At 36.3% G+C, this 25,592-nt stretch overlaps 1 protein-coding gene across 1 annotated transcript in view; it reads right to left on the reverse strand.

Moving 5' to 3' along the window:
• Window positions 1–372: 372 nt before the first annotated feature.
• The window catches only part of LOC139012957 (golgin subfamily A member 6-like protein 26), a 105,022-nt gene continuing 79,802 nt past the window's right edge, over window positions 373–25,592 (reverse strand). The window contains exons 13-20 of the mRNA XM_070419143.1: window positions 23,895–23,915; window positions 19,946–19,966; window positions 15,999–16,019; window positions 14,601–14,636; window positions 10,191–10,211; window positions 6,244–6,264; window positions 4,846–4,881; window positions 373–452 (exon numbers count right to left, since the gene is read on the reverse strand). Of these exons, the coding sequence (XP_070275244.1) occupies window positions 373–452; window positions 4,846–4,881; window positions 6,244–6,264; window positions 10,191–10,211; window positions 14,601–14,636; window positions 15,999–16,019; window positions 19,946–19,966; window positions 23,895–23,915 (257 nt within the window). The remainder of the gene's footprint in view (window positions 453–4,845; window positions 4,882–6,243; window positions 6,265–10,190; window positions 10,212–14,600; window positions 14,637–15,998; window positions 16,020–19,945; window positions 19,967–23,894; window positions 23,916–25,592) is intronic.

Here is a 25,592-nt window from a genome sequence, read left to right on the forward strand (position 1 = left end):
CTCTCATTGCTCAGTTTACTTAAAATAGGACCCTCAACTAGTAAAAAATGCCAGAGGTCCTTCTTTAATGGGTATTTTACCTACAGTATATAAAGAGTGGAAATCATGTGCCTGTTAGCACAATCCTCTTCACCTCACAAAATTCACAGTAAATATGGCAGGATTCTGGAGAGCAGAAAATGCAAAAGCTTAAAGGGAAGGTCAAGTATGAAATGGAAAAGGGAAGAAACTAGGAAGGACGGAAGTCATGGAAAATAAATAGATGGAACTTTACATGTGAGAAGGATACAGACAAAAATAATTGTGGAAAAAAGAGTAGACTTTCAAATAAAAGGTGAGCAATGAATGTCAGGAGGGAAGAAGCAGATAATGCTAAGACATCACATTGTTTTTAAAGGTTGGGCAATTAAGGATTGTCAGAAACAACTTACGACGATTCTCCTGAAGTATTTCTGTAAAATAAAAGTGAAATTGTAAATATCATGGGAAACAAATATGAATAAAATTCAATTTCTTCTACAACATGCACAGAACATCCAGCCTTTCATGTTGCAGAGTAACATGCAAAACACACATGTAGACACAGTGGCTGAAAGCTCTCATTTGCTCTGAGATAATTGTTCCAAAATTAAAAGGGAGGAAAGGTCTGAATATCGTGAATTAAGCAATAAAAAATTTAGAAGTACAGTTCTGTTAGTTATCTTACGAAACATTCCTAATTTAATTTGAAGATTTTGTAATATTTGGTGGGTTGCTCTCTATTAAAATTTCTTTGGGACTAAATATATTATGGCGGAAAAATAAATGTATAGTTGTTTGCTAAATAATATCATAATTAATAAAACAATTTTAAGAGTATATTATAATTCTCTGATTATATCAACCTTTACGTACTTTTGAACGTGTCTGTTGATATGTCTCATATTTACAATAGCCCTGTTGTATCTTATATATAGTTGAAAAATTGATTGAGTTGGACAATATTGAACCAAAATTTCTGGACGAATTCTGGGTCCGGTTAGTAGGCATCTAGGACAATTGCAAAGTAATGAATTGTCCAATCAATAAAAAGGCAGGAAATGTTGTACACATCAGAAAGCAGTCACTTTAAGGTGTTTGGGAGTAAAGAGATAGTGGAGAAAATTTACGCAATATCTACAGAATTTTATCTGAAAAAAGGAAAGGAATAACAAATGAGGGAATGGGGGGCAATATGGCGATAAGGGCACATATTTAATACCATAATGAATAAGAAACATGAAAATAAATTAATAAAATAACAGAGAAAAAATTAATGCAAATTATATGAGAAACAAAAAGTTCAATAATATTGAAAGCTACTTATGTAAACTTCATCTTCATTTGCAGATACAAAACAAATGCTAATACTTATGTACACAGATGCATGCACACTTGTCTACACATAGATTGAGACTGAATGCTCACAATTGAGGTGATTAAACAGGGAAAAATGAATGAATTCTCTGAATTGAAGAAATTATGTGAATGTAAATTCAGGTAATTACCTTAAAGATTTTTATAATCCCTTTTGATATTATAAAGTGTTTATTATTTATATTGTCTCTCTATAGTTCTTTTAAAATTTTTGAAAATTAAATTTTGGTATGATGTTGGTTAATAAAATTATGTGGAACTAACAGTGCAGTGCTATGATACATCACCTGCTTATGACATTGTGGGCTTACCACCCAAAGTCAAATCTTGTTCCTTGGCCATATATTTCACCTCCTTTATCCTGTGCTACCCACCCCTTCCCTATGTGTCTATTATGACTGTTTTGTTTTACTCTTTATTTCTGAGAGTATTTCAGATGTCCTTTTTTTGTCCTATTGCCCGCCTAGACCCTTCTTCCACCGCCCCACAACAGGCCTTCAAGACACTATTTTCTGGGTCCAGGGGCTATGAATATACGCATTTATGTTCTTTGGTTAATCTTTCCAGCACACCTGTCCCCACACACCCACCCGCATGCCACTGAGTATCCTCTGTCTGCTCCATGCTTTCCTGTCTCTGTGAGGTTCGTTTGATTGAGTTGTGTGCTCATTTTGTGATTTCAGTTCCATATGCCTTGTACGAGTATAATCGTATGTTTCTTGGCTTTGTCTGCTCAGCACAATTTTCCCAAGATCCATCCCTGTTGTCGCAAATGGCAGTATTTCATTGCCCAAGTATATACAAGCGGACAGGAGCTATTTTAAAAATCCTCAATATGACTAGCAAATTGGGAATTGGAAAATTAAACCTACCAGGAGATATCACCTCACACCTGTTAGAGTGGCAGTTATCAACAAGACTAGTAATAACAAGTGTTGCAGAGGTTGTGGAGGAAAGGGAAGCCTCATTTACTGCTGGTGGGAATGTGAACTGGTACAGCCCCTCGGGAAAACAGTATGGAGGTTCCTCAAACATGAAGCATAGGGATTCCATATAACCTAGCAACACCTTCGATGGATACCTATGCCCCACAACCTGAAAAAATATATCTTCCCAATGATATATGCACTCCTATGTTCACTGTAGCATTAGTCACAGTGGACAGGACGTGGAAGCAAGCCCACTGTCCATCCATACGTGGTTGGATAAAGGAGAAGTGGTACCTATATACAATGGGATATTAGCCACAAGAAGAAGGTTTTTATTTTAATAAGACCTCTGTTTGTGGTTAAATGTATATGGTCAGTTCTTCTATTGTGGTAGCTGGCCATATAAAACTGCCACAAATTAGAATCCTGAACTACTGCTCCTATTGGTTATGCAGATCAGATTAATGGGTACCTTTATCCTCAATGTTTTGTCTCATGGTTCAGTCATAACTTTATTGTATATGAACCTGATTTTAACTAATGCCTGAATAAAGTATACCATAAGCAATTCCGAGGAAAGGGCGATGAAGTAGTAAATTGCAGTATTGGCTGGGGTGGGAATGAGGAGGGCTAAGATCTACATTGTTTGGCTGCAGAAGAGGATGATGGGAGGTCTGCGTTGTATGGCCTGGAGCTATATCAGACAGAACTTTCAGAGCAGACACTTGAAAAACAGCCACATTTTGCAGTGAAGTCATTACTAAAATTTTCATGCCAGAAACGAAATATTTTCATACATTGCAAAGACAGGACCACCTGAGAAATAATAATTGGGGAAACCCAGTAACAAATGAAGATGATCAATATATGTTGAAATCTTACCAATACCTGAAAAAAATGATGTACGTGTGTGTGGTGGATTAAGGAAGATGGTCCTTGAGAGTTGAAAAGGGAACACTTCCTCTGTGACAAACTATATCTATCTTCCACTTTTTCAGACTAAATGGCATAAGTGCACATATCTGAGGCAGGTACTTAAAGTGTGATGCAGAAGCCTGTATATAGTAAAAGCAGCCTGCTATCAACACCTGTATCCATATCAGTCATCACATGAATCCTGCTCATGATCATTAGGAACTCTCTTCCCAAATTCCATTGTATGTCTAAACCAAAACACAATTGAAATATAATGTTAGAATAAAGGATATAAATGATTTATATCCTTTAATGATTCTTTCAGGCCTCCATGAAAAAACCTTTGGGAATTATGCTATGACAAATAGCTTTTTATGTCATCCAAATACACAATTCTGAGCTAAAGATACATCTCACATAAACTTTCCTTAAGATTTAACATACTATTTCAAACATAAAAAAATCTCTTGCAATGTTGCGAATTAATACCGAAGCTAAAGAAATGCAATAGAATAAAAAAACATTTCATGTAATTGGAAAGGAAAAGGCTAGAAACTATTGTATACATTATCTGTGCAATGGGTAATATGATCACCAGGGAGGTGATATAGTGGTCCTTAAAGTCACACTTTGTCAATGAATGACATCAGAGCCTAGAACATGTTTCCAGGACAGTGGAGGGGTCAAATACACTCATTGCATATGGAATCTTCTCTCATTATATAGTCAGTTCTTCAACTGTGGTAGCTGGCCATATAAAACTGCCACAAACAGCCCTAACTGGTTTGGCTCAGTGGATACGTCAGCCTGCAGACTGAAGGGTCCCAAGGTCAATTCCGGTCAAGAGCATGTAACTTGGTTGTGGGAACATCCCCAGGGGAGGTGTGCAGGAGACAGCTAATTGATGTTTCTCTCTCATTGATGTTTCCAACTCTTGAGCCCTACCCTTTCTTCTCTGTGAAAAATCAATAAAATATATTTAAAATGAAAAAAAAAAATAAAACCGCTAAAAACAAGGATTTATAGAATCTTGTATTACTGCTCCTATTGATTATGCAGATAAGGTTAATGGGTACCTCTATCCAAAATGTTTGGTCAACTGATTCATACATAACTTTATAGCATGTGACCCTGATTTTAAATCATGCCTGAACAAAGTTTATCATAAGCAATTCAGAGGGAAGGGAGATGAAGTAATAAATGGCAGTAATGGCTAGGCAGGGATGAAGTACGGTGAGTGGTCTACTTTGTTTGCCTGGAGTGGGGTGTGTTGGGGGCGGTCTTCATTGTATGGTCTGGTGCTATATTGGACAAAACTTTAAGAACAGACACCGTAAAAATAGCAGTATTTTGCAGTAAAGTAATTGCTAAAATATTCTTTTCAGAAAGGAAATATTTTCATACATTGCAAGGACAGGACCATCAGAGAGATAATAATGGGGGGAAACTGAGTAACAAATGAAGAAGGTAAACATATATGGAAATCTTACCAATACCTGAAAAATATGATGTACATGTGTGTGGTGGAGTAAGGAAGATGATCTTTGAGAGTTCAAAACAAATGGAAAATAAAAACATGAAAGGGAGTAAGTGCAAAGTGAAATACCTGTAAGGGACTTGCTTTCTTCCTGGTCACCCTTTTCTGAAAGAGTGAAAGAAAGAAACAAACCATTCAAACATGATGCAAGCACAATGTCAGGAAGAGAAGAGGATCCTAATTTGAAACAGTTCTGTTGCTTATTCTTGGATTGAAACTGGCCCACATTCTAAGAAGTGCAGCCAAAGGATCCTAAGGCCATGTAACCAATAAGAACCAGTGTCACGTCCACCTCCATACCCATCAGTGCTAAAGGAATGAGATGGCAAAGGGAAGTATGACAGACCTATCGGATAAATTCCTCTGGGATAAACTATATCAATCTTTGGTCTTGCTTTGGGCCTTCCACTCTTTGAAACTAAAGTGTCAAAAGTGCACATTCCTGAGGCAGGTACTGACAGTGTGATGCAGAAGCCTGTATATAGTAAAAGCACCCTGCTATCAACACCTGTGTCCTTATCAGTCATTACATGAATCTTGCTTATGAACATAAGGAGCTCTCTGCCCAAATTCCACTGTGCTTCTAAACTAAAACATAATTGAAATATAACATCAGAAAACGAGGAAATAACACGTTGAATGATTCTATCAGGGCTCCATGAATAAACCTTAGGGGATCATGCTCTGACAAACAGGTTCTCACGTCATCCACATAGACAATTCTGAGCTAAAGATACATCTCACAAAAACTTTCCTTAAGATGTAACATCCTTTTGCGAAAATAAAAAATCTTCTGCAATGTTGTGAATCAATACCTGAGTGAATAAACATGCAAAAGTATAAAGAACATTTAATGTAATTGGGAAAAAAAGCCAGAAAATATTATATGAATTATCTGTGCAATGTGCCATAGGTCACCGCGGAGGTGAAAGAGTGGGCCTTAAGGTGACACTCCATCAACGAATGACATGAGAACTTAGAAAATGTCTGGTAGCAAAACAGAGGGAGCAGCTGCACTCATCACATTGGGAATCTTCTCTCATTGCTCAGTTTACTTAAGATGGGTCCCTCAACTTGTAAAAGACGGCTGAGCTCCTACTTTAATGAGTATTTTACAGACAGAATATATAGAGTAGACATCCTGTGCCTGTTCGCACCACCCTTTTCACCTCAGAAGATTCACAGTAAATATGGCAAGTTTCTGGAAAGCGCAAAATGCCAATGTTTGTATGGAAGCACAGGTATGACATAGAAAAGGGAAGAAACTGGTAAGGATGGAAGTTATGGAAAATAAAAAGATGGAACTTTACATGTGAGAAGGATACAGACAGAATAGTTGAGGAAAAAAGAGCAGACTTTCAAAAAAAAGGTGAGTAATGAATGTCAAGACGGGAAAAGGCAGATAAAGCTAAGACATCACATTGTTTTTAAAGATTTGGCAATTGAGGATTGTCAGAAATAACTTACGACGTTTTTCCCGAAGTTTTCCTGAAAAATAAAAGTGAAATTGTAAATATCATGGAAAACAAATATGAATAAAATTCAATTTCTTCTACAACATGCACAGAACATCCAGCCTTTCATGTTGCAGAGTAAGATGCAACACACACATGTAGGAACAGTGGCTGAAAGCTCTCATTTGCTCAGAGGTAATTGTTCCAAAATTAAAAAGAAGGAAAGGTCTGAATATAGTGAATTAAGCAAAAAAAAAAAATTAGAAATAGAGTTCTGTTAGTTACCTAATAAAACTTTCCTAATTTAATTTGAAGATTTTATAATTTTGGGGGGGTTGCTCTCTATTAAAAGTTCTTTGGGACTAAATATATTATGGTGGGGGACAAAAGTAAATGTAAAGTTGTTTGGTAAATGATATAATTAATAAATAAAAATATTAAGAGAATATTATTATTGTCTGATTATCTCAACCTTAACGTATTTTGAACCTGCCTGTTGTTATGTCGCATATTTACAATAGCCCTGTTGTATCTTACATATAGTTGAAAAATTGATTGAGTTGGACAATATTGAACCAGATTTTCTGGACGAATTCTGGGTCCGGTTAGTAGGCATCTAGGACAGTTGTAAAGTAATGAATTGTCCAATCCATAAAAAGGCAGGAAATGTTGGACCCATCAGAAAGCAGTCACTTTAAGGTGTTTGGAAGTAAAGAGATATTGGAGAAAATTTACGCAATATCTTCAGAATTTTATCTGAAAAATGGAAAGGAATAACTAATGAGGGAATGGGGGGCAATATGGCGATAAGGGCACATATTTAATAACATAATGAATAAAAATTATGAAAAGAAATGAAATAAATTAAAGAGAAAAAATTAATGCAAATTATATGAGAAACAAAAAATTCAAAAATATTAAAAGCTACTTATGTAAACTTAAACTTCAGTTGCAGATACAAAACAAATTCTCATACATATATACATAGATGCATGCACACTTGTCTGAAAGTAGAAAGAGACTGAAAGCTCACAATTGAGGTGACTAAACAGGGAAAAATGAAAGAATTCTCTGAATTGAGGAAATTATGTGAATGTTAATTCAGGTAATTACCTTAAAATTTTTATGATCCCCTTTGAGGTTATTTAGTGTTTATTATTATTATTGTATCTCTATGATTCTTTTTAAATTTTTGAAAATTAAATTTATTGGGATGATGTTGGTTAATAAAATTATGTGGAACTAACAGTGCAGTGCTATGACACATCACCTGCGTAGGACCTTGTGGGCTTACCACCCAAAATCAAATGTTGTTCCTTGGCCTTATATTTCACCTCCTTTATCCTGTCCTACCCACTATATCCCTGTGTGTCTATTATTACTGTTTTATTTTACGCTTTAATTTTGAGAGTATTACAGATGTCCTTTTTGTTGTAATGTTGCCCCTCTAGTCCATTCTTCCACCACCCCACAACAGGTCTTCAAGACACTATTTCCTGGGTCCATTGGCTATGTATATATGCATTTAAGTTCTTTGGTTAATCTTTCCAGGCCACCTGTCCCCACACCCCCACCCGCATGCCTGTGAGAATCCTCAGACTGTTCCATGCTTTCCTGTCTATGTGAGGATTTTTTTTGATTGACTTGTGTGCTCCTTTTGTGCTTTCAGTTCCACGGATGAGTAAAAACATATGTTTCTTGGCTTTGTCTGCTCAGTATAATATTCCCAAGATCCATCCCTGTTGTCCCAAAAGGCAGTATTTCATTGCCCAGGATGACACAGATGGCCAGCAGGTATTTGAAAAGATCCTGAAATGCATTGACGATTAGGGAAATGCAAATCAAACCTACCAGGAGATACCACCTCACACCTGTTAGAGTGGCAGTTATCAACAAGACTAGTAATAACAAGTGTTGCAGAGGTTGTGGAGGAAAGGGAAGCCTCATTTACTGCTGGTGGGAATGTGGTGGGGTACAGCCACTGGGGAAAACAGTATGGAGGTTCCTCAAACATGAAGCATAGGGATCCCATATAACCCAGCAACACCTTCTATGGATACCTATGCCCCACAACCTGAAAAAAATATATCTTCCCAATGATATATGCACTCCTATGTTCACTGTAGCATTAGTCACAGTGGACAGGACATGGAAGCAAGCCCAGTGTCCATCCATACACGCTCGGATATAGGAGAAGTGGTACCTATATACAATGGGATATTACTCAGCCACAAGAATAAGGTTTTTATTTCAATAAGATCTCTGGTTGCGGTTAAATGTATATGGTCAGTTCTTCTATTGTGGGAGCTGGCCATATAAAACTGCCACAAAGTATGATTCATAGAATCTTGAACTACTGCTCCTATTGGTTATGCAGATTAGGTGAATGGGTTCCTCTATCCTCAATGTTTGGTCTCATGGTTCATACATAACTTTATTGTATGTGAGCCTGATTTTAACTCATGCATGAATAAACTTTACCATAAGCTATTGAGAGGGAAGGGAGGGGAAGTATTAAATTGCAGTAAAGGCTGGGTGGGGATGAAGAAGGGAAGTTCTACATTGTATGGCTGCAGACCAGTAGGAGGAGAGGTCTGCATTGTATGGCCTGGAGCTATATTGAACACAACTTTCAGAGCAGACACTTTAAAAACAGCCACATTTTGCAGTGAAGTCATTACTAATATTTTCATGTCAGAAACGAAATATTTTCATACATTGCAAGGAAAGCACCTCCTGAGAAATAATAATAGGGGAAACCCAGTAACAAATGAAGATGATGAAAATATGTTGAAATCTTACCAATACCTGAAAAAAATGTTGTACGTGTGTGTGGTGGAGTAAGGAAGATGATCCTTGAGAGTTGAAAAAGGAACACTTCCTCTGTGACAAACTATATCTATCTTCCACTTTTTCAGACTCAATGGCATAAGTGCACATGCCTGCGGCAGGCCCTTAAAGTGTGATGCCTGTATATCACAAGTGCACCCTGCGATCAACACCTGTATCTATATCAGTCATCACATGAATCCTGCTCATGATCATAAGGAACTCTCTTCCCAAATTCCATTGTATGTTTAAACTAAAACATAATGTAATATAATATTAGAAAAAAGGACATAAAGCGTTTAATGATTCTATCAGGCCTCCATGAAAAAACCTTTGGAAATTGTGCTATGACAAATAGCTTCTTATGTCATCCAAATACACAATTCTGAGCTAAAGATACATCTCACATGAACTTTCCTTAAGATGTAACATACTTTTTCAAACATGAAGAAATCTCTTGCAATGCTGGGAATTAATACCTAAGCTAATAAAATGCAAAAGAATAAAGAACATTTAATGTAATTGGAAAGGAAAAGGCTACAAACTATCGTATAAATTATCTGTGCAATGGGTCATATGATCACCAGGGAGGTGATATAGTGGTCCTTAAATCACACTTTGTCATTGAATGACATCAGAGCCTAGAACATGTTTCCAGGACAGTGGAGGGGTCAAATGTACTCACTGCATATGGAATCTTCTCTCATTGCTCAGTTTACTTAAAATAGGACCCTCAACTAGTAAAAAATGCCAGAGGTCCTTCTTTAATGGGTATTTTACCTACAGTATATAAAGAGTGGAAATCATGTGCCTGTTAGCACAATCCTCTTCACCTCACAAAATTCACAGTAAATATGGCAGGATTCTGGAGAGCAGAAAATGCAAAAGCTTAAAGGGAAGGTCAAGTATGAAATGGAAAAGGGAAGAAACTAGGAAGGACGGAAGTCATGGAAAATAAATAGATGGAACTTTACATGTGAGAAGGATACAGACAAAAATAATTGTGGAAAAAAGAGTAGACTTTCAAATAAAAGGTGAGCAATGAATGTCAGGAGGGAAGAAGCAGATAATGCTAAGACATCACATTGTTTTTAAAGGTTGGGCAATTAAGGATTGTCAGAAACAACTTACGACGATTCTCCTGAAGTATTTCTGTAAAATAAAAGTGAAATTGTAAATATCATGGGAAACAAATATGAATAAAATTCAATTTCTTCTACAACATGCACAGAACATCCAGCCTTTCATGTTGCAGAGTAACATGCAAAACACACATGTAGACACAGTGGCTGAAAGCTCTCATTTGCTCTGAGATAATTGTTCCAAAATTAAAAGGGAGGAAAGGTCTGAATATCGTGAATTAAGCAATAAAAAATTTAGAAGTACAGTTCTGTTAGTTATCTTACGAAACATTCCTAATTTAATTTGAAGATTTTGTAATATTTGGTGGGTTGCTCTCTATTAAAATTTCTTTGGGACTAAATATATTATGGCGGAAAAATAAATGTATAGTTGTTTGCTAAATAATATCATAATTAATAAAACAATTTTAAGAGTATATTATAATTCTCTGATTATATCAACCTTTACGTACTTTTGAACGTGTCTGTTGATATGTCTCATATTTACAATAGCCCTGTTGTATCTTATATATAGTTGAAAAATTGATTGAGTTGGACAATATTGAACCAAAATTTCTGGACGAATTCTGGGTCCGGTTAGTAGGCATCTAGGACAATTGCAAAGTAATGAATTGTCCAATCAATAAAAAGGCAGGAAATGTTGTACACATCAGAAAGCAGTCACTTTAAGGTGTTTGGGAGTAAAGAGATAGTGGAGAAAATTTACGCAATATCTACAGAATTTTATCTGAAAAAAGGAAAGGAATAACAAATGAGGGAATGGGGGGCAATATGGCGATAAGGGCACATATTTAATACCATAATGAATAAGAAACATGAAAATAAATTAATAAAATAACAGAGAAAAAATTAATGCAAATTATATGAGAAACAAAAAGTTCAATAATATTGAAAGCTACTTATGTAAACTTCATCTTCATTTGCAGATACAAAACAAATGCTAATACTTATGTACACAGATGCATGCACACTTGTCTACACATAGATTGAGACTGAATGCTCACAATTGAGGTGATTAAACAGGGAAAAATGAATGAATTCTCTGAATTGAAGAAATTATGTGAATGTAAATTCAGGTAATTACCTTAAAGATTTTTATAATCCCTTTTGATATTATAAAGTGTTTATTATTTATATTGTCTCTCTATAGTTCTTTTAAAATTTTTGAAAATTAAATTTTGGTATGATGTTGGTTAATAAAATTATGTGGAACTAACAGTGCAGTGCTATGATACATCACCTGCTTATGACATTGTGGGCTTACCACCCAAAGTCAAATCTTGTTCCTTGGCCATATATTTCACCTCCTTTATCCTGTGCTACCCACCCCTTCCCTATGTGTCTATTATGACTGTTTTGTTTTACTCTTTATTTCTGAGAGTATTTCAGATGTCCTTTTTTTGTCCTATTGCCCGCCTAGACCCTTCTTCCACCGCCCCACAACAGGCCTTCAAGACACTATTTTCTGGGTCCAGGGGCTATGAATATACGCATTTATGTTCTTTGGTTAATCTTTCCAGCACACCTGTCCCCACACACCCACCCGCATGCCACTGAGTATCCTCTGTCTGCTCCATGCTTTCCTGTCTCTGTGAGGTTCGTTTGATTGAGTTGTGTGCTCATTTTGTGATTTCAGTTCCATATGCCTTGTACGAGTATAATCGTATGTTTCTTGGCTTTGTCTGCTCAGCACAATTTTCCCAAGATCCATCCCTGTTGTCGCAAATGGCAGTATTTCATTGCCCAAGTATATACAAGCGGACAGGAGCTATTTTAAAAATCCTCAATATGACTAGCAAATTGGGAATTGGAAATTAAACCTACCAGGAGATATCACCTCACACCTGTTAGAGTGGCAGTTATCAACAAGACTAGTAATAACAAGTGTTGCAGAGGTTGTGGAGGAAAGGGAAGCCTCATTTACTGCTGGTGGGAATGTGAACTGGTACAGCCCCTCGGGAAAACAGTATGGAGGTTCCTCAAACATGAAGCATAGGGATTCCATATAACCTAGCAACACCTTCGATGGATACCTATGCCCCACAACCTGAAAAAATATATCTTCCCAATGATATATGCACTCCTATGTTCACTGTAGCATTAGTCACAGTGGACAGGACGTGGAAGCAAGCCCACTGTCCATCCATACGTGGTTGGATAAAGGAGAAGTGGTACCTATATACAATGGGATATTAGCCACAAGAAGAAGGTTTTTATTTTAATAAGACCTCTGTTTGTGGTTAAATGTATATGGTCAGTTCTTCTATTGTGGTAGCTGGCCATATAAAACTGCCACAAATTAGAATCCTGAACTACTGCTCCTATTGGTTATGCAGATCAGATTAATGGGTACCTTTATCCTCAATGTTTTGTCTCATGGTTCAGTCATAACTTTATTGTATATGAACCTGATTTTAACTAATGCCTGAATAAAGTATACCATAAGCAATTCCGAGGAAAGGGCGATGAAGTAGTAAATTGCAGTATTGGCTGGGTGGGAATGAGGAGGGCTAAGATCTACATTGTTTGGCTGCAGAAGAGGATGATGGGAGGTCTGCGTTGTATGGCCTGGAGCTATATCAGACAGAACTTTCAGAGCAGACACTTGAAAAACAGCCACATTTTGCAGTGAAGTCATTACTAAAATTTTCATGCCAGAAACGAAATATTTTCATACATTGCAAAGACAGGACCACCTGAGAAATAATAATTGGGGAAACCCAGTAACAAATGAAGATGATCAATATATGTTGAAATCTTACCAATACCTGAAAAAAATGATGTACGTGTGTGTGGTGGATTAAGGAAGATGGTCCTTGAGAGTTGAAAAGGGAACACTTCCTCTGTGACAAACTATATCTATCTTCCACTTTTTCAGACTAAATGGCATAAGTGCACATATCTGAGGCAGGTACTTAAAGTGTGATGCAGAAGCCTGTATATAGTAAAAGCAGCCTGCTATCAACACCTGTATCCATATCAGTCATCACATGAATCCTGCTCATGATCATTAGGAACTCTCTTCCCAAATTCCATTGTATGTCTAAACCAAAACACAATTGAAATATAATGTTAGAATAAAGGATATAAATGATTTATATCCTTTAATGATTCTTTCAGGCCTCCATGAAAAAACCTTTGGGAATTATGCTATGACAAATAGCTTTTTATGTCATCCAAATACACAATTCTGAGCTAAAGATACATCTCACATAAACTTTCCTTAAGATTTAACATACTATTTCAAACATAAAAAAATCTCTTGCAATGTTGCGAATTAATACCGAAGCTAAAGAAATGCAATAGAATAAAAAAACATTTCATGTAATTGGAAAGGAAAAGGCTAGAAACTATTGTATACATTATCTGTGCAATGGGTAATATGATCACCAGGGAGGTGATATAGTGGTCCTTAAAGTCACACTTTGTCAATGAATGACATCAGAGCCTAGAACATGTTTCCAGGACAGTGGAGGGGTCAAATACACTCATTGCATATGGAATCTTCTCTCATTATATAGTCAGTTCTTCAACTGTGGTAGCTGGCCATATAAAACTGCCACAAACAGCCCTAACTGGTTTGGCTCAGTGGATACGTCAGCCTGCAGACTGAAGGGTCCCAAGGTCAATTCCGGTCAAGAGCATGTAACTTGGTTGTGGGAACATCCCCAGGGGAGGTGTGCAGGAGACAGCTAATTGATGTTTCTCTCTCATTGATGTTTCCAACTCTTGAGCCCTACCCTTTCTTCTCTGTGAAAAATCAATAAAATATATTTAAAATGAAAAAAAAAATAAAACCGCTAAAAACAAGGATTTATAGAATCTTGTATTACTGCTCCTATTGATTATGCAGATAAGGTTAATGGGTACCTCTATCCAAAATGTTTGGTCAACTGATTCATACATAACTTTATAGCATGTGACCCTGATTTTAAATCATGCCTGAACAAAGTTTATCATAAGCAATTCAGAGGGAAGGGAGATGAAGTAATAAATGGCAGTAATGGCTAGGCAGGGATGAAGTACGGTGAGTGGTCTACTTTGTTTGCCTGGAGTGGGGTGTGTTGGGGGCGGTCTTCATTGTATGGTCTGGTGCTATATTGGACAAAACTTTAAGAACAGACACCGTAAAAATAGCAGTATTTTGCAGTAAAGTAATTGCTAAAATATTCTTTTCAGAAAGGAAATATTTTCATACATTGCAAGGACAGGACCATCAGAGAGATAATAATGGGGGAAACTGAGTAACAAATGAAGAAGGTAAACATATATGGAAATCTTACCAATACCTGAAAAATATGATGTACATGTGTGTGGTGGAGTAAGGAAGATGATCTTTGAGAGTTCAAAACAAATGGAAAATAAAAACATGAAAGGGAGTAAGTGCAAAGTGAAATACCTGTAAGGGACTTGCTTTCTTCCTGGTCACCCTTTTCTGAAAGAGTGAAAGAAAGAAACAAACCATTCAAACATGATGCAAGCACAATGTCAGGAAGAGAAGAGGATCCTAATTTGAAACAGTTCTGTTGCTTATTCTTGGATTGAAACTGGCCCACATTCTAAGAAGTGCAGCCAAAGGATCCTAAGGCCATGTAACCAATAAGAACCAGTGTCACGTCCACCTCCATACCCATCAGTGCTAAAGGAATGAGATGGCAAAGGGAAGTATGACAGACCTATCGGATAAATTCCTCTGGGATAAACTATATCAATCTTTGGTCTTGCTTTGGGCCTTCCACTCTTTGAAACTAAAGTGTCAAAAGTGCACATTCCTGAGGCAGGTACTGACAGTGTGATGCAGAAGCCTGTATATAGTAAAAGCACCCTGCTATCAACACCTGTGTCCTTATCAGTCATTACATGAATCTTGCTTATGAACATAAGGAGCTCTCTGCCCAAATTCCACTGTGCTTCTAAACTAAAACATAATTGAAATATAACATCAGAAAACGAGGAAATAACACGTTGAATGATTCTATCAGGGCTCCATGAATAAACCTTAGGGGATCATGCTCTGACAAACAGGTTCTCACGTCATCCACATAGACAATTCTGAGCTAAAGATACATCTCACAAAAACTTTCCTTAAGATGTAACATCCTTTTGCGAAAATAAAAAATCTTCTGCAATGTTGTGAATCAATACCTGAGTGAATAAACATGCAAAAGTATAAAGAACATTTAATGTAATTGGGAAAAAAAGCCAGAAAATATTATATGAATTATCTGTGCAATGTGCCATAGGTCACCGCGGAGGTGAAAGAGTGGGCCTTAAGGTGACACTCCATCAACGAATGACATGAGAACTTAGAAAATGTCTGGTAGCAAAACAGAGGGAGCAGCTGCACTCATCACATTGGGAATCTTCTCTCATTGCTCAGTTTACTTAAGATGGGTCCCTCAACTTGTAAAAGACGGCTGAGCTCCTACTTTAATGAGTATTTTACAGACAGAATATATAGAGTAGACATCCTGTGCCTGTTCGCACCACCCTTTTCACCTCAGAAGATTCACAGTAAATATGGCAAGTTTCTGGAAAGCGCAAAATGCCAATGTTTGTATGGAAGCACAGGTATGACATAGAAAAGGGAAGAAACTGGTAAGGATGGAAGTTATGGAAAATAAAAAGATGGAACTTTACATGTGAGAAGGATACAGACAGAATAGTTGAGGAAAAAAGAGCAGACTTTCAAAAAAAAGGTGAGTAATGAATGTCAAGACGGGAAAAGGCAGATAAAGCTAAGACATCACATTGTTTTTAAAGATTTGGCAATTGAGGATTGTCAGAAATAACTTACGACGTTTTTCCCGAAGTTTTCCTGAAAAATAAAAGTGAAATTGTAAATATCATGGAAAACAAATATGAATAAAATTCAATTTCTTCTACAACATGCACAGAACATCCAGCCTTTCATGTTGCAGAGTAAGATGCAACACACACATGTAGGAACAGTGGCTGAAAGCTCTCATTTGCTCAGAGGTAATTGTTCCAAAATTAAAAAGAAGGAAAGGTCTGAATATAGTGAATTAAGCAAAAAAAAAAATTAGAAATAGAGTTCTGTTAGTTACCTAATAAAACTTTCCTAATTTAATTTGAAGATTTTATAATTTTGGGGGGGTTGCTCTCTATTAAAAGTTCTTTGGGACTAAATATATTATGGTGGGGGACAAAAGTAAATGTAAAGTTGTTTGGTAAATGATATATAATTAATAAATAAAAATATTAAGAGAATATTATTATTGTCTGATTATCTCAACCTTAACGTATTTTGAACCTGCCTGTTGTTATGTCGCATATTTACAATAGCCCTGTTGTATCTTACATATAGTTGAAAAATTGATTGAGTTGGACAATATTGAACCAGATTTTCTGGACGAATTCTGGGTCCGGTTAGTAGGCATCTAGGACAGTTGTAAAGTAATGAATTGTCCAATCCATAAAAAGGCAGGAAATGTTGGACCCATCAGAAAGCAGTCACTTTAAGGTGTTTGGAAGTAAAGAGATATTGGAGAAAATTTACGCAATATCTTCAGAATTTTATCTGAAAAATGGAAAGGAATAACTAATGAGGGAATGGGGGGCAATATGGCGATAAGGGCACATATTTAATAACATAATGAATAAAAATTATGAAAAGAAATGAAATAAATTAAAGAGAAAAAATTAATGCAAATTATATGAGAAACAAAAATTCAAAAATATTAAAAGCTACTTATGTAAACTTAAACTTCAGTTGCAGATACAAAACAAATTCTCATACATATATACATAGATGCATGCACACTTGTCTGAAAGTAGAAAGAGACTGAAAGCTCACAATTGAGGTGACTAAACAGGGAAAAATGAAAGAATTCTCTGAATTGAGGAAATTATGTGAATGTTAATTCAGGTAATTACCTTAAAATTTTTATGATCCCCTTTGAGGTTATTTAGTGTTTATTATTATTATTGTATCTCTATGATTCTTTTTAAATTTTTGAAAATTAAATTTATTGGGATGATGTTGGTTAATAAAATTATGTGGAACTAACAGTGCAGTGCTATGACACATCACCTGCGTAGGACCTTGTGGGCTTACCACCCAAAATCAAATGTTGTTCCTTGGCCTTATATTTCACCTCCTTTATCCTGTCCTACCCACTATATCCCTGTGTGTCTATTATTACTGTTTTATTTTACGCTTTAATTTTGAGAGTATTACAGATGTCCTTTTTGTTGTAATGTTGCCCCTCTAGTCCATTCTTCCACCACCCCACAACAGGTCTTCAAGACACTATTTCCTGGGTCCATTGGCTATGTATATATGCATTTAAGTTCTTTGGTTAATCTTTCCAGGCCACCTGTCCCCACACCCCCACCCGCATGCCTGTGAGAATCCTCAGACTGTTCCATGCTTTCCTGTCTATGTGAGGATTTTTTTTGATTGACTTGTGTGCTCCTTTTGTGCTTTCAGTTCCACGGATGAGTAAAAACATATGTTTCTTGGCTTTGTCTGCTCAGTATAATATTCCCAAGATCCATCCCTGTTGTCCCAAAAGGCAGTATTTCATTGCCCAGGATGACACAGATGGCCAGCAGGTATTTGAAAAGATCCTGAAATGCATTGACGATTAGGGAAATGCAAATCAAACCTACCAGGAGATACCACCTCACACCTGTTAGAGTGGCAGTTATCAACAAGACTAGTAATAACAAGTGTTGCAGAGGTTGTGGAGGAAAGGGAAGCCTCATTTACTGCTGGTGGGAATGTGGTGGGGTACAGCCACTGGGGAAAACAGTATGGAGGTTCCTCAAACATGAAGCATAGGGATCCCATATAACCCAGCAACACCTTCTATGGATACCTATGCCCCACAACCTGAAAAAAATATATCTTCCCAATGATATATGCACTCCTATGTTCACTGTAGCATTAGTCACAGTGGACAGGACATGGAAGCAAGCCCAGTGTCCATCCATACACGCTCGGATATAGGAGAAGTGATACCTATATACAATGGGATATTACTCAGCCACAAGAATAAGGTTTTTATTTCAATAAGATCTCTGGTTGCGGTTAATGTATATGGTCAGTTCTTCTATTGTGGGAGCTGGCCATATAAAACTGCCACAAAGTATGATTCATAGAATCTTGAACTACTGCTCCTATTGGTTATGCAGATTAGGTGAATGGGTTCCTCTATCCTCAATGTTTGGTCTCATGGTTCATACATAACTTTATTGTATGTGAGCCTGATTTTAACTCATGCATGAATAAACTTTACCATAAGCTATTGAGAGGGGAAGGGAGGGGAAGTATTAAATTGCAGTAAAGGCTGGGTGGGGATGAAGAAGGGAAGTTCTACATTGTATGGCTGCAGACCAGTAGGAGGAGAGGTCTGCATTGTATGGCCTGGAGCTATATTGAACACAACTTTCAGAGCAGACACTTTAAAAACAGCCACATTTTGCAGTGAAGTCATTACTAATATTTTCATGTCAGAAACGAAATATTTTCATACATTGCAAGGAAAGCACCTCCTGAGAAATAATAATAGGGGAAACCCAGTAACAAATGAAGATGATGAAAATATGTTGAAATCTTACCAATACCTGAAAAAAATGTTGTACGTGTGTGTGGTGGAGTAAGGAAGATGATCCTTGAGAGTTGAAAAAGGAACACTTCCTCTGTGACAAACTATATCTATCTTCCACTTTTTCAGACTCAATGGCATAAGTGCACATGCCTGCGGCAGGCCCTTAAAGTGTGATGCCTGTATATCACAAGTGCACCCTGCGATCAACACCTGTATCTATATCAGTCATCACATGAATCCTGCTCATGATCATAAGGAACTCTCTTCCCAAATTCCATTGTATGTTTAAACTAAAACATAATGTAATATAATATTAGAAAAAAGGACATAAAGCGTTTAATGATTCTATCAGGCCTCCATGAAAAAACCTTTGGAAATTGTGCTATGACAAATAGCTTCTTATGTCATCCAAATACACAATTCTGAGCTAAAGATACATCTCACATGAACTTTCCTTAAGATGTAACATACTTTTTCAAACAGGAAGAAATCTCTTGCAATGCTGGGAATTAATACCTAAGCTAATAAAATGCAAAAGAATAAAGAACATTTAATGTAATTGGAAAGGAAAAGGCTACAAACTATCGTATAAATTATCTGTGCAATGGGTCATATGATCACCAGGGAGGTGATATAGTGGTCCTTAAATCACACTTTGTCATTGAATGACATCAGAGCCTAGAACATGTTTCCAGGACAGTGGAGGGGTCAAATGTACTCACTGCATATGGAATCTTCTCTCATTGCTCAGTTTACTTAAAATGGGACCCTCAACTAGTAAAAAATGCCAGAGGTCCTTCTTTAATGGGTATTTTACCTACAGTATATAAAGAGTGGAAATCATGTGCCTGTTAGCACAATCCTCTTCACCTCACAAAATTCACAGTAAATATGGCAGGATTCTGGAGAGCAGAAAATGCAAAAGCTTAAAGGGAAGGTCAAGTATGAAATGGAAAAGGGAAGAAACTAGGAAGGACGGAAGTCATGGAAAATAAATAGATGGAACTTTACATGTGAGAAGGATACAGACAAAAATAATTGTGGAAAAAAGAGTAGACTTTCAAATAAAAGGTGAGCAATGAATGTCAGGAGGGAAGAAGCAGATAATGCTAAGACATCACATTGTTTTTAAAGGTTGGGCAATTAAGGATTGTCAGAAACAACTTACGACGATTCTCCTGAAGTATTTCTGTAAAATAAAAGTGAAATTGTAAATATCATGGGAAACAAATATGAATAAAATTCAATTTCTTCTACAACATGCACAGAACATCCAGCCTTTCATGTTGCAGAGTAACATGCAAAACACACATGTAGACACAGTGGCTGAAAGCTCTCATTTGCTCTGAGATAATTGTTCCAAAATTAAAAGGGAGGAAAGGTCTGAATATAGTGAATTAAGCAATAAAAAATTTAGAAGTACAGTTCTGTTAGTTATCTTACGAAACATTCCTAATTTAATTTGAAGATTTTGTAATATTTGGTGGGTTGCTCTCTATTAAAATTTCTTTGGGACTAAATATATTATGGCGGAAAAATAAATGTATAGTTGTTTGCTAAATAATATACTAATTAATAAAACAATTTTAAGAGTATATTATAATTCTCTGATTATATCAACCTTTACGTACTTTTGAATGTGCCTGTTGCTATGTCTCATATTTACAATAGCCCTGTTGTATCTTATATATAGTTGAAAAATTGATTGAGTTGGACAATATTGAACCAAATTTTCTGGACGAATTCTGGGTCCCGTTAGTAGGCATCTAGGACAATTGCAAAGTAATGAATGGTCCAATCAATAAAAAGGCAGGAGATGTTGTACACATCAGAAAGCAGTCACTTTAAGGTGTTTGGGAGTAAAGAGATAGTGGAGAAAATTTACGCAATATCTACAGAAATTTATCTGAAAAATGGAAAGGAATAACAAATGAGGGAATGGGGGGCAATATGGCGATAAGGGCATATATTTAATACCATAATGAATAAGAAACATGAAAATAAATTAATAAAATAACAGAGAAAAAATTAATGCAAATTATATGAGAAACAAAAAGTTCAATAATATTGAAAGCTACTTATGTAAACTTCATCTTCATTTGCAGATACAAAACAAATGCTAATACTTATGTACACAGATGCATGCACACTTGTCTACACATAGATTGAGACTGAATGCTCACAATTGAGGTGATTAAACAGAAAAAAATGAATGAATTCTCTGAATTGAAGAAATTATGTGAATGTAAATTCAGGTAAGTACCTTAAAGATTTTTATAATCCCTTTTGATATTATAAAGTGTTTATTATTTATATTGTCTCTCTATAGTTCTTTTAAAATTTTTGAAAATTAAATTTTGGTATGATGTTGGTTAATAAAATTATGTGGAACTAACAGTGCAGTGCTATGATACATCACCTGCTTATGACATTGTGGGCTGACCACCCAAAGTCAAATCTTGTTCCTTGGCCATATATTTCACCTCCTTTATCCTGTGCTACCCACCCCTTCCATATGTGACTATTATTACTGTTTTGTTTTACTCTTTATTTCTGAGAGTATTTCAGATGTCCTTTTTTTGTCCTATTGCCCGCCTAGACCCTTCTTCCACCGCCCCACAACAGGCCTTCAAGACACTATTTTCTGGGTCCAGGGGCTATGAATATACGCATTTATGTTCTTTGGTTAATCTTTCCAGCACACCTGTCCCCACACACCCACCCGCATGCCACTGAGTATCCTATGTCTGCTCCATGCTTTCCTGTCTCTGTGAGGTTCGTTTGATTGAGTTGTGTGCTCATTTTGTGATTTCAGTTCCATATGCCATGTACGAGTATAATCATATGTTTCTTGGCTTTGTCTGCTCAGCACAATTTTCCCAAGATCCATCCCTGTTGTCCCAAATGGCAGTATTTCATTGCCCAAGTATACACAAGCGGACAGGAGCTATTTTAAAAATCCTCAATATGACTAGCAAATTGGGAATTGGAAATTAAACCTACCAGGAGATATCACCTCACACCTGTTAGAGTGGCAGTTATCAACAAGACTAGTAATAACAAGTGTTGCAGAGGTTGTGGAGGAAAGGGAAGCCTCATTTACTGCTGGTGGGAATGTGAACTGGTACAGCCCCTGGGGAAAACAGTATGGAGGTTCCTCAAACATGAAGCATAGGGATCCCATATAACCTAGCAACACCTTCGATGGATACCTATGCCCCACAACCTGAAAAAATATATCTTCCCAATGATATATGCACTCCTATGTTCACTGTAGCATTAGTCACAGTGGACAGGACGTGGAAGCAAGCCCACTGTCCATCCATACATGGTTGGATAAAGAAGAAGTGGTACCTATATACAATGGGATATTAGCCACAAGAAGAAGGTTTTTATTTTAATAAGATCTCTGGTTGTGGTTAAATGTATATGGTCAGTTCTTCTATTGCGGTAGCTGCCCATATAAAACTGCCACAAAGTATGATTCATAGAATCCTGAACTACTGCTCCTATTGGTTATGCAGATCAGATTAATGGGTACCTTTATCCTCAATGTTTTGTCTCATGGTTCAGTCATAACTTTATTGTATATGAACCTGATTTTAACTAATGCCTGAATAAAGTATACCATAAGCAATTCCGAGGAAAGGGCGATGAAGTAGTAAATTGCAGTATTGGCTGGGTGGGAATGAGGAGGGGAAGATCTACATTGTATGGCTGCAGACGAGGATGATGGGAGGTCTGCGTTGTATGGCCTGGAGCTATATCAGACAGAACTTTCAGAGCAGACACTTGAAAAACAGCCACATTTTGCAGTGAAGTCATTACTAAAATTTTCATGCCAGAAACGAAATATTTTCATACATTGCAAAGACAGGACCACCTGAGAAATAATAATTGGGGAAACCCAGTAACAAATGAAGATGATCAATATATGTTGAAATCTTACCAATACCTGAAAAAAATGATGTACGTGTGTGTGGTGGAGTAAGGAAGATGGTCCTTGAGAGTTGAAAAGGGAACACTTCCTCTGTGATAAACTATATCTATCTTGCACTTTTTCAGACTAAATGGCATAAGTGCACATATCTGAGGCAGGTACTTAAAGTGTGATGCAGAAGCCTGTATATAGTAAAAGCAGCCTGCTATCATCACCTGTATCCATATCAGTCATCACATGAATCCTGCTCATGATCATTAGGAACTCTCTTTCCAAATTCCATTGTATGTCTAAACTAAAACACAATTGAAATATAATGTTAGAATAAAGGATATAAATCCTTTAATGATTCTCTCAGGCCTCCATAAAAAAACTTTGGGAATTATGCTATGACAAATAGCTTCTTATGTCATCCAAATACACAATTCTGAGCTAAAGATACATCTCACATAAACTTTCCTTAAGATTTAACATACTATTTCACACATAAAAAAATCTCTTGCAATGTTGCGAATTAATACCTAAGCTAATGAAATGGAAAAGAATAAAGAACATTTAATTTAATTGGAAAGGGAAAGGCTAGAAACTATTGTATAAATTATCTGTGCAATGGGTTATATGATCACCAGGGAGGTGAAATAGTGTTCCTTAAAGTCACACTTTGTCATTGAATGACATCAGAGCCTAGAACATGTTTCCAGGACAGTGGAGGGGTCAAATGAAATCATTGCATATGGAATCTTCTCTCATTGCTCAATTTACTGAAGATGGCCCCCGGGCTTTGTAAAAAATGCCAGAGGTCCTACTTTAATGGGTATTTTACATACATTATATAAAGCGTGGAAATCATGTGCCTCTCAGCACAATCTTTTTCACCTTGCAAGATTAACAGTAAATATGGCAGGTTTCTGGAAAGCAGAAAATGCCAAAGTTTAAAGGGACGGTAAAGTATGAGATCAAAAAGGGAAGAAACTAGGAAGGATGGAAGTTATGGAAAATATATAGATGGAACATTACATGGGAGAAGGATATGGACAAAAATATTTGAGAAGAGAGTAGTAGACTTTCAAAAAAAAGTTGCGCCAATAGATGTCAAGAGGAAAAAAGGCAGATAATGCTAAACAGATCACATTGTTTTTAATGGTTTGGCAGTTAAGGATTGACAGAAACAACTTACCAATTTCTTCCTGAAGTTTTTCTGAAAAATAAAAGTAAAATTGTAAATATCATGGGAAACAAATATGAATAAAATTCAATTTCTTCTACAACATGCACAGAACATCAAGCCTTTCATGTTGCAGAGTAACATGCAAAACACACATGTAGACACAGTGGCTGAAAGCTCTCATTTGCTCAGAGATAATTGTTCCAAAATTAAAAGGGAGGAACGGTCTGAATATAGTGAATTAAGCAATAAACAATTTAGAAGTACAGTTCTGTTAGTTATCTTACGAAACATTCCTAATTTAATTTGAAGATTTTGTAATTTTTGGTGGGTTGCTCTCTATTAAAATTTCTTTGGGACTAAATATATTATGGCGGAAAAATAAATGTATAGGTTTTTGCTAAATAGTATAATAATTAATAAAACAATTTTAAGAGTATATTATAATTCTCTGATTATATGAACCTTTACATACTTTTGAACGTGCCTGTTGCTATGTCTCATATTTACAGTGGCCCTGTTCTATCTTATGTATAGTTGAAAAATTGATTGAGTTGGACAATACTGAACCAAATTTTCTGGACGAATTCTGGGTCAGGTTAGTAGGGCATCTAGGACAATTGCAAAGTAATGAATTGTCCAATCAATAAAAAGGCAGGAAATGTTGTACACATCAGAAAGCAGTCACTTTAAGGTGTTTGGGAGTAAAGAGATAGTGGAGAAAATTTACGCAATATCTACAGAATTTCATCTGAAAAATGGAAAGGAATAACAAATGAGGGAATTGGGCATAAGGGCACATATTTAATACCATAATGAATAAGAAACATGAAAATAAATTAATAAAATAACAGAGAAAAAATTAATGCAAATTATATGAGAAACAAAAAGTTCAATAATATTGAAAGCTACTTATGTAAACTTCATCTTCAGTTGCAGATACAAAACAAATGCTAATACTTATGTACACAGATGCATGCACACTTGTCTACACATAGATTGAGACTGAATGCTCACAATTGAGGTGATTAAACAGGGAAAAATGAATGAATTCTCTGAATTGAAGAAATTATGTGAATGTAAATTCAGGTAAGTACCTTAAAGATTTTTATAATCCCTTTTGATATTATAAAGTGTTTATTATTTATATTGTCTCTCTATAGTTCTTTTAAAATTTTTGAAAATTAAATTTTGGTATGATGTTGGTTAATAAAATTATGTGGAACTAACAGTGCAGTGCTATGATACATCACCTGCTTATGACATTGTGGGCTTACCACCCAAAGTCAAATCTTGTTCCTTGGCCATATATTTCACCTCCTTTATACTGTGCTACCCACTTCTTCCCTGTTTGTCTATTATTACTGTTTTGTTTTACTCTTTATTTCTGAGAGTATTTCAGATGTCCTTTTTTTTTTGTCCTATTGCCCGCCTAGACCCTTCTTCCACCGCCCCACAACAGGCCTTCAAGACACTATTTTCTGGGTCCAGGGGCTATGAATATACGCATTTATGTTCTTTGGTTAATCTTTCCAGCACACCTGTCCCCACACACCCACCCGCATGCCACTGAGTATCCTCTGTCTGCTCCATGCTTTCCTGTCTCTGTGACGTTTGTTTGATTGAGTTGTGTGCTCATTTTGGGATTTCAGTTCCATATGCCTTGTACGAGTATAATCATATGTTTCTTAGCTTTGTCTGCTCAGCACA

This window comes from Myotis yumanensis, unplaced genomic scaffold (genome assembly GCF_028538775.1).
Source record: "Myotis yumanensis isolate MYYU_CA2020_CCGP unplaced genomic scaffold, mMyoYum1.0.hap1 SCAF_6, whole genome shotgun sequence".
Lineage (NCBI taxonomy): Eukaryota > Metazoa > Chordata > Mammalia > Chiroptera > Vespertilionidae > Myotis > Myotis yumanensis.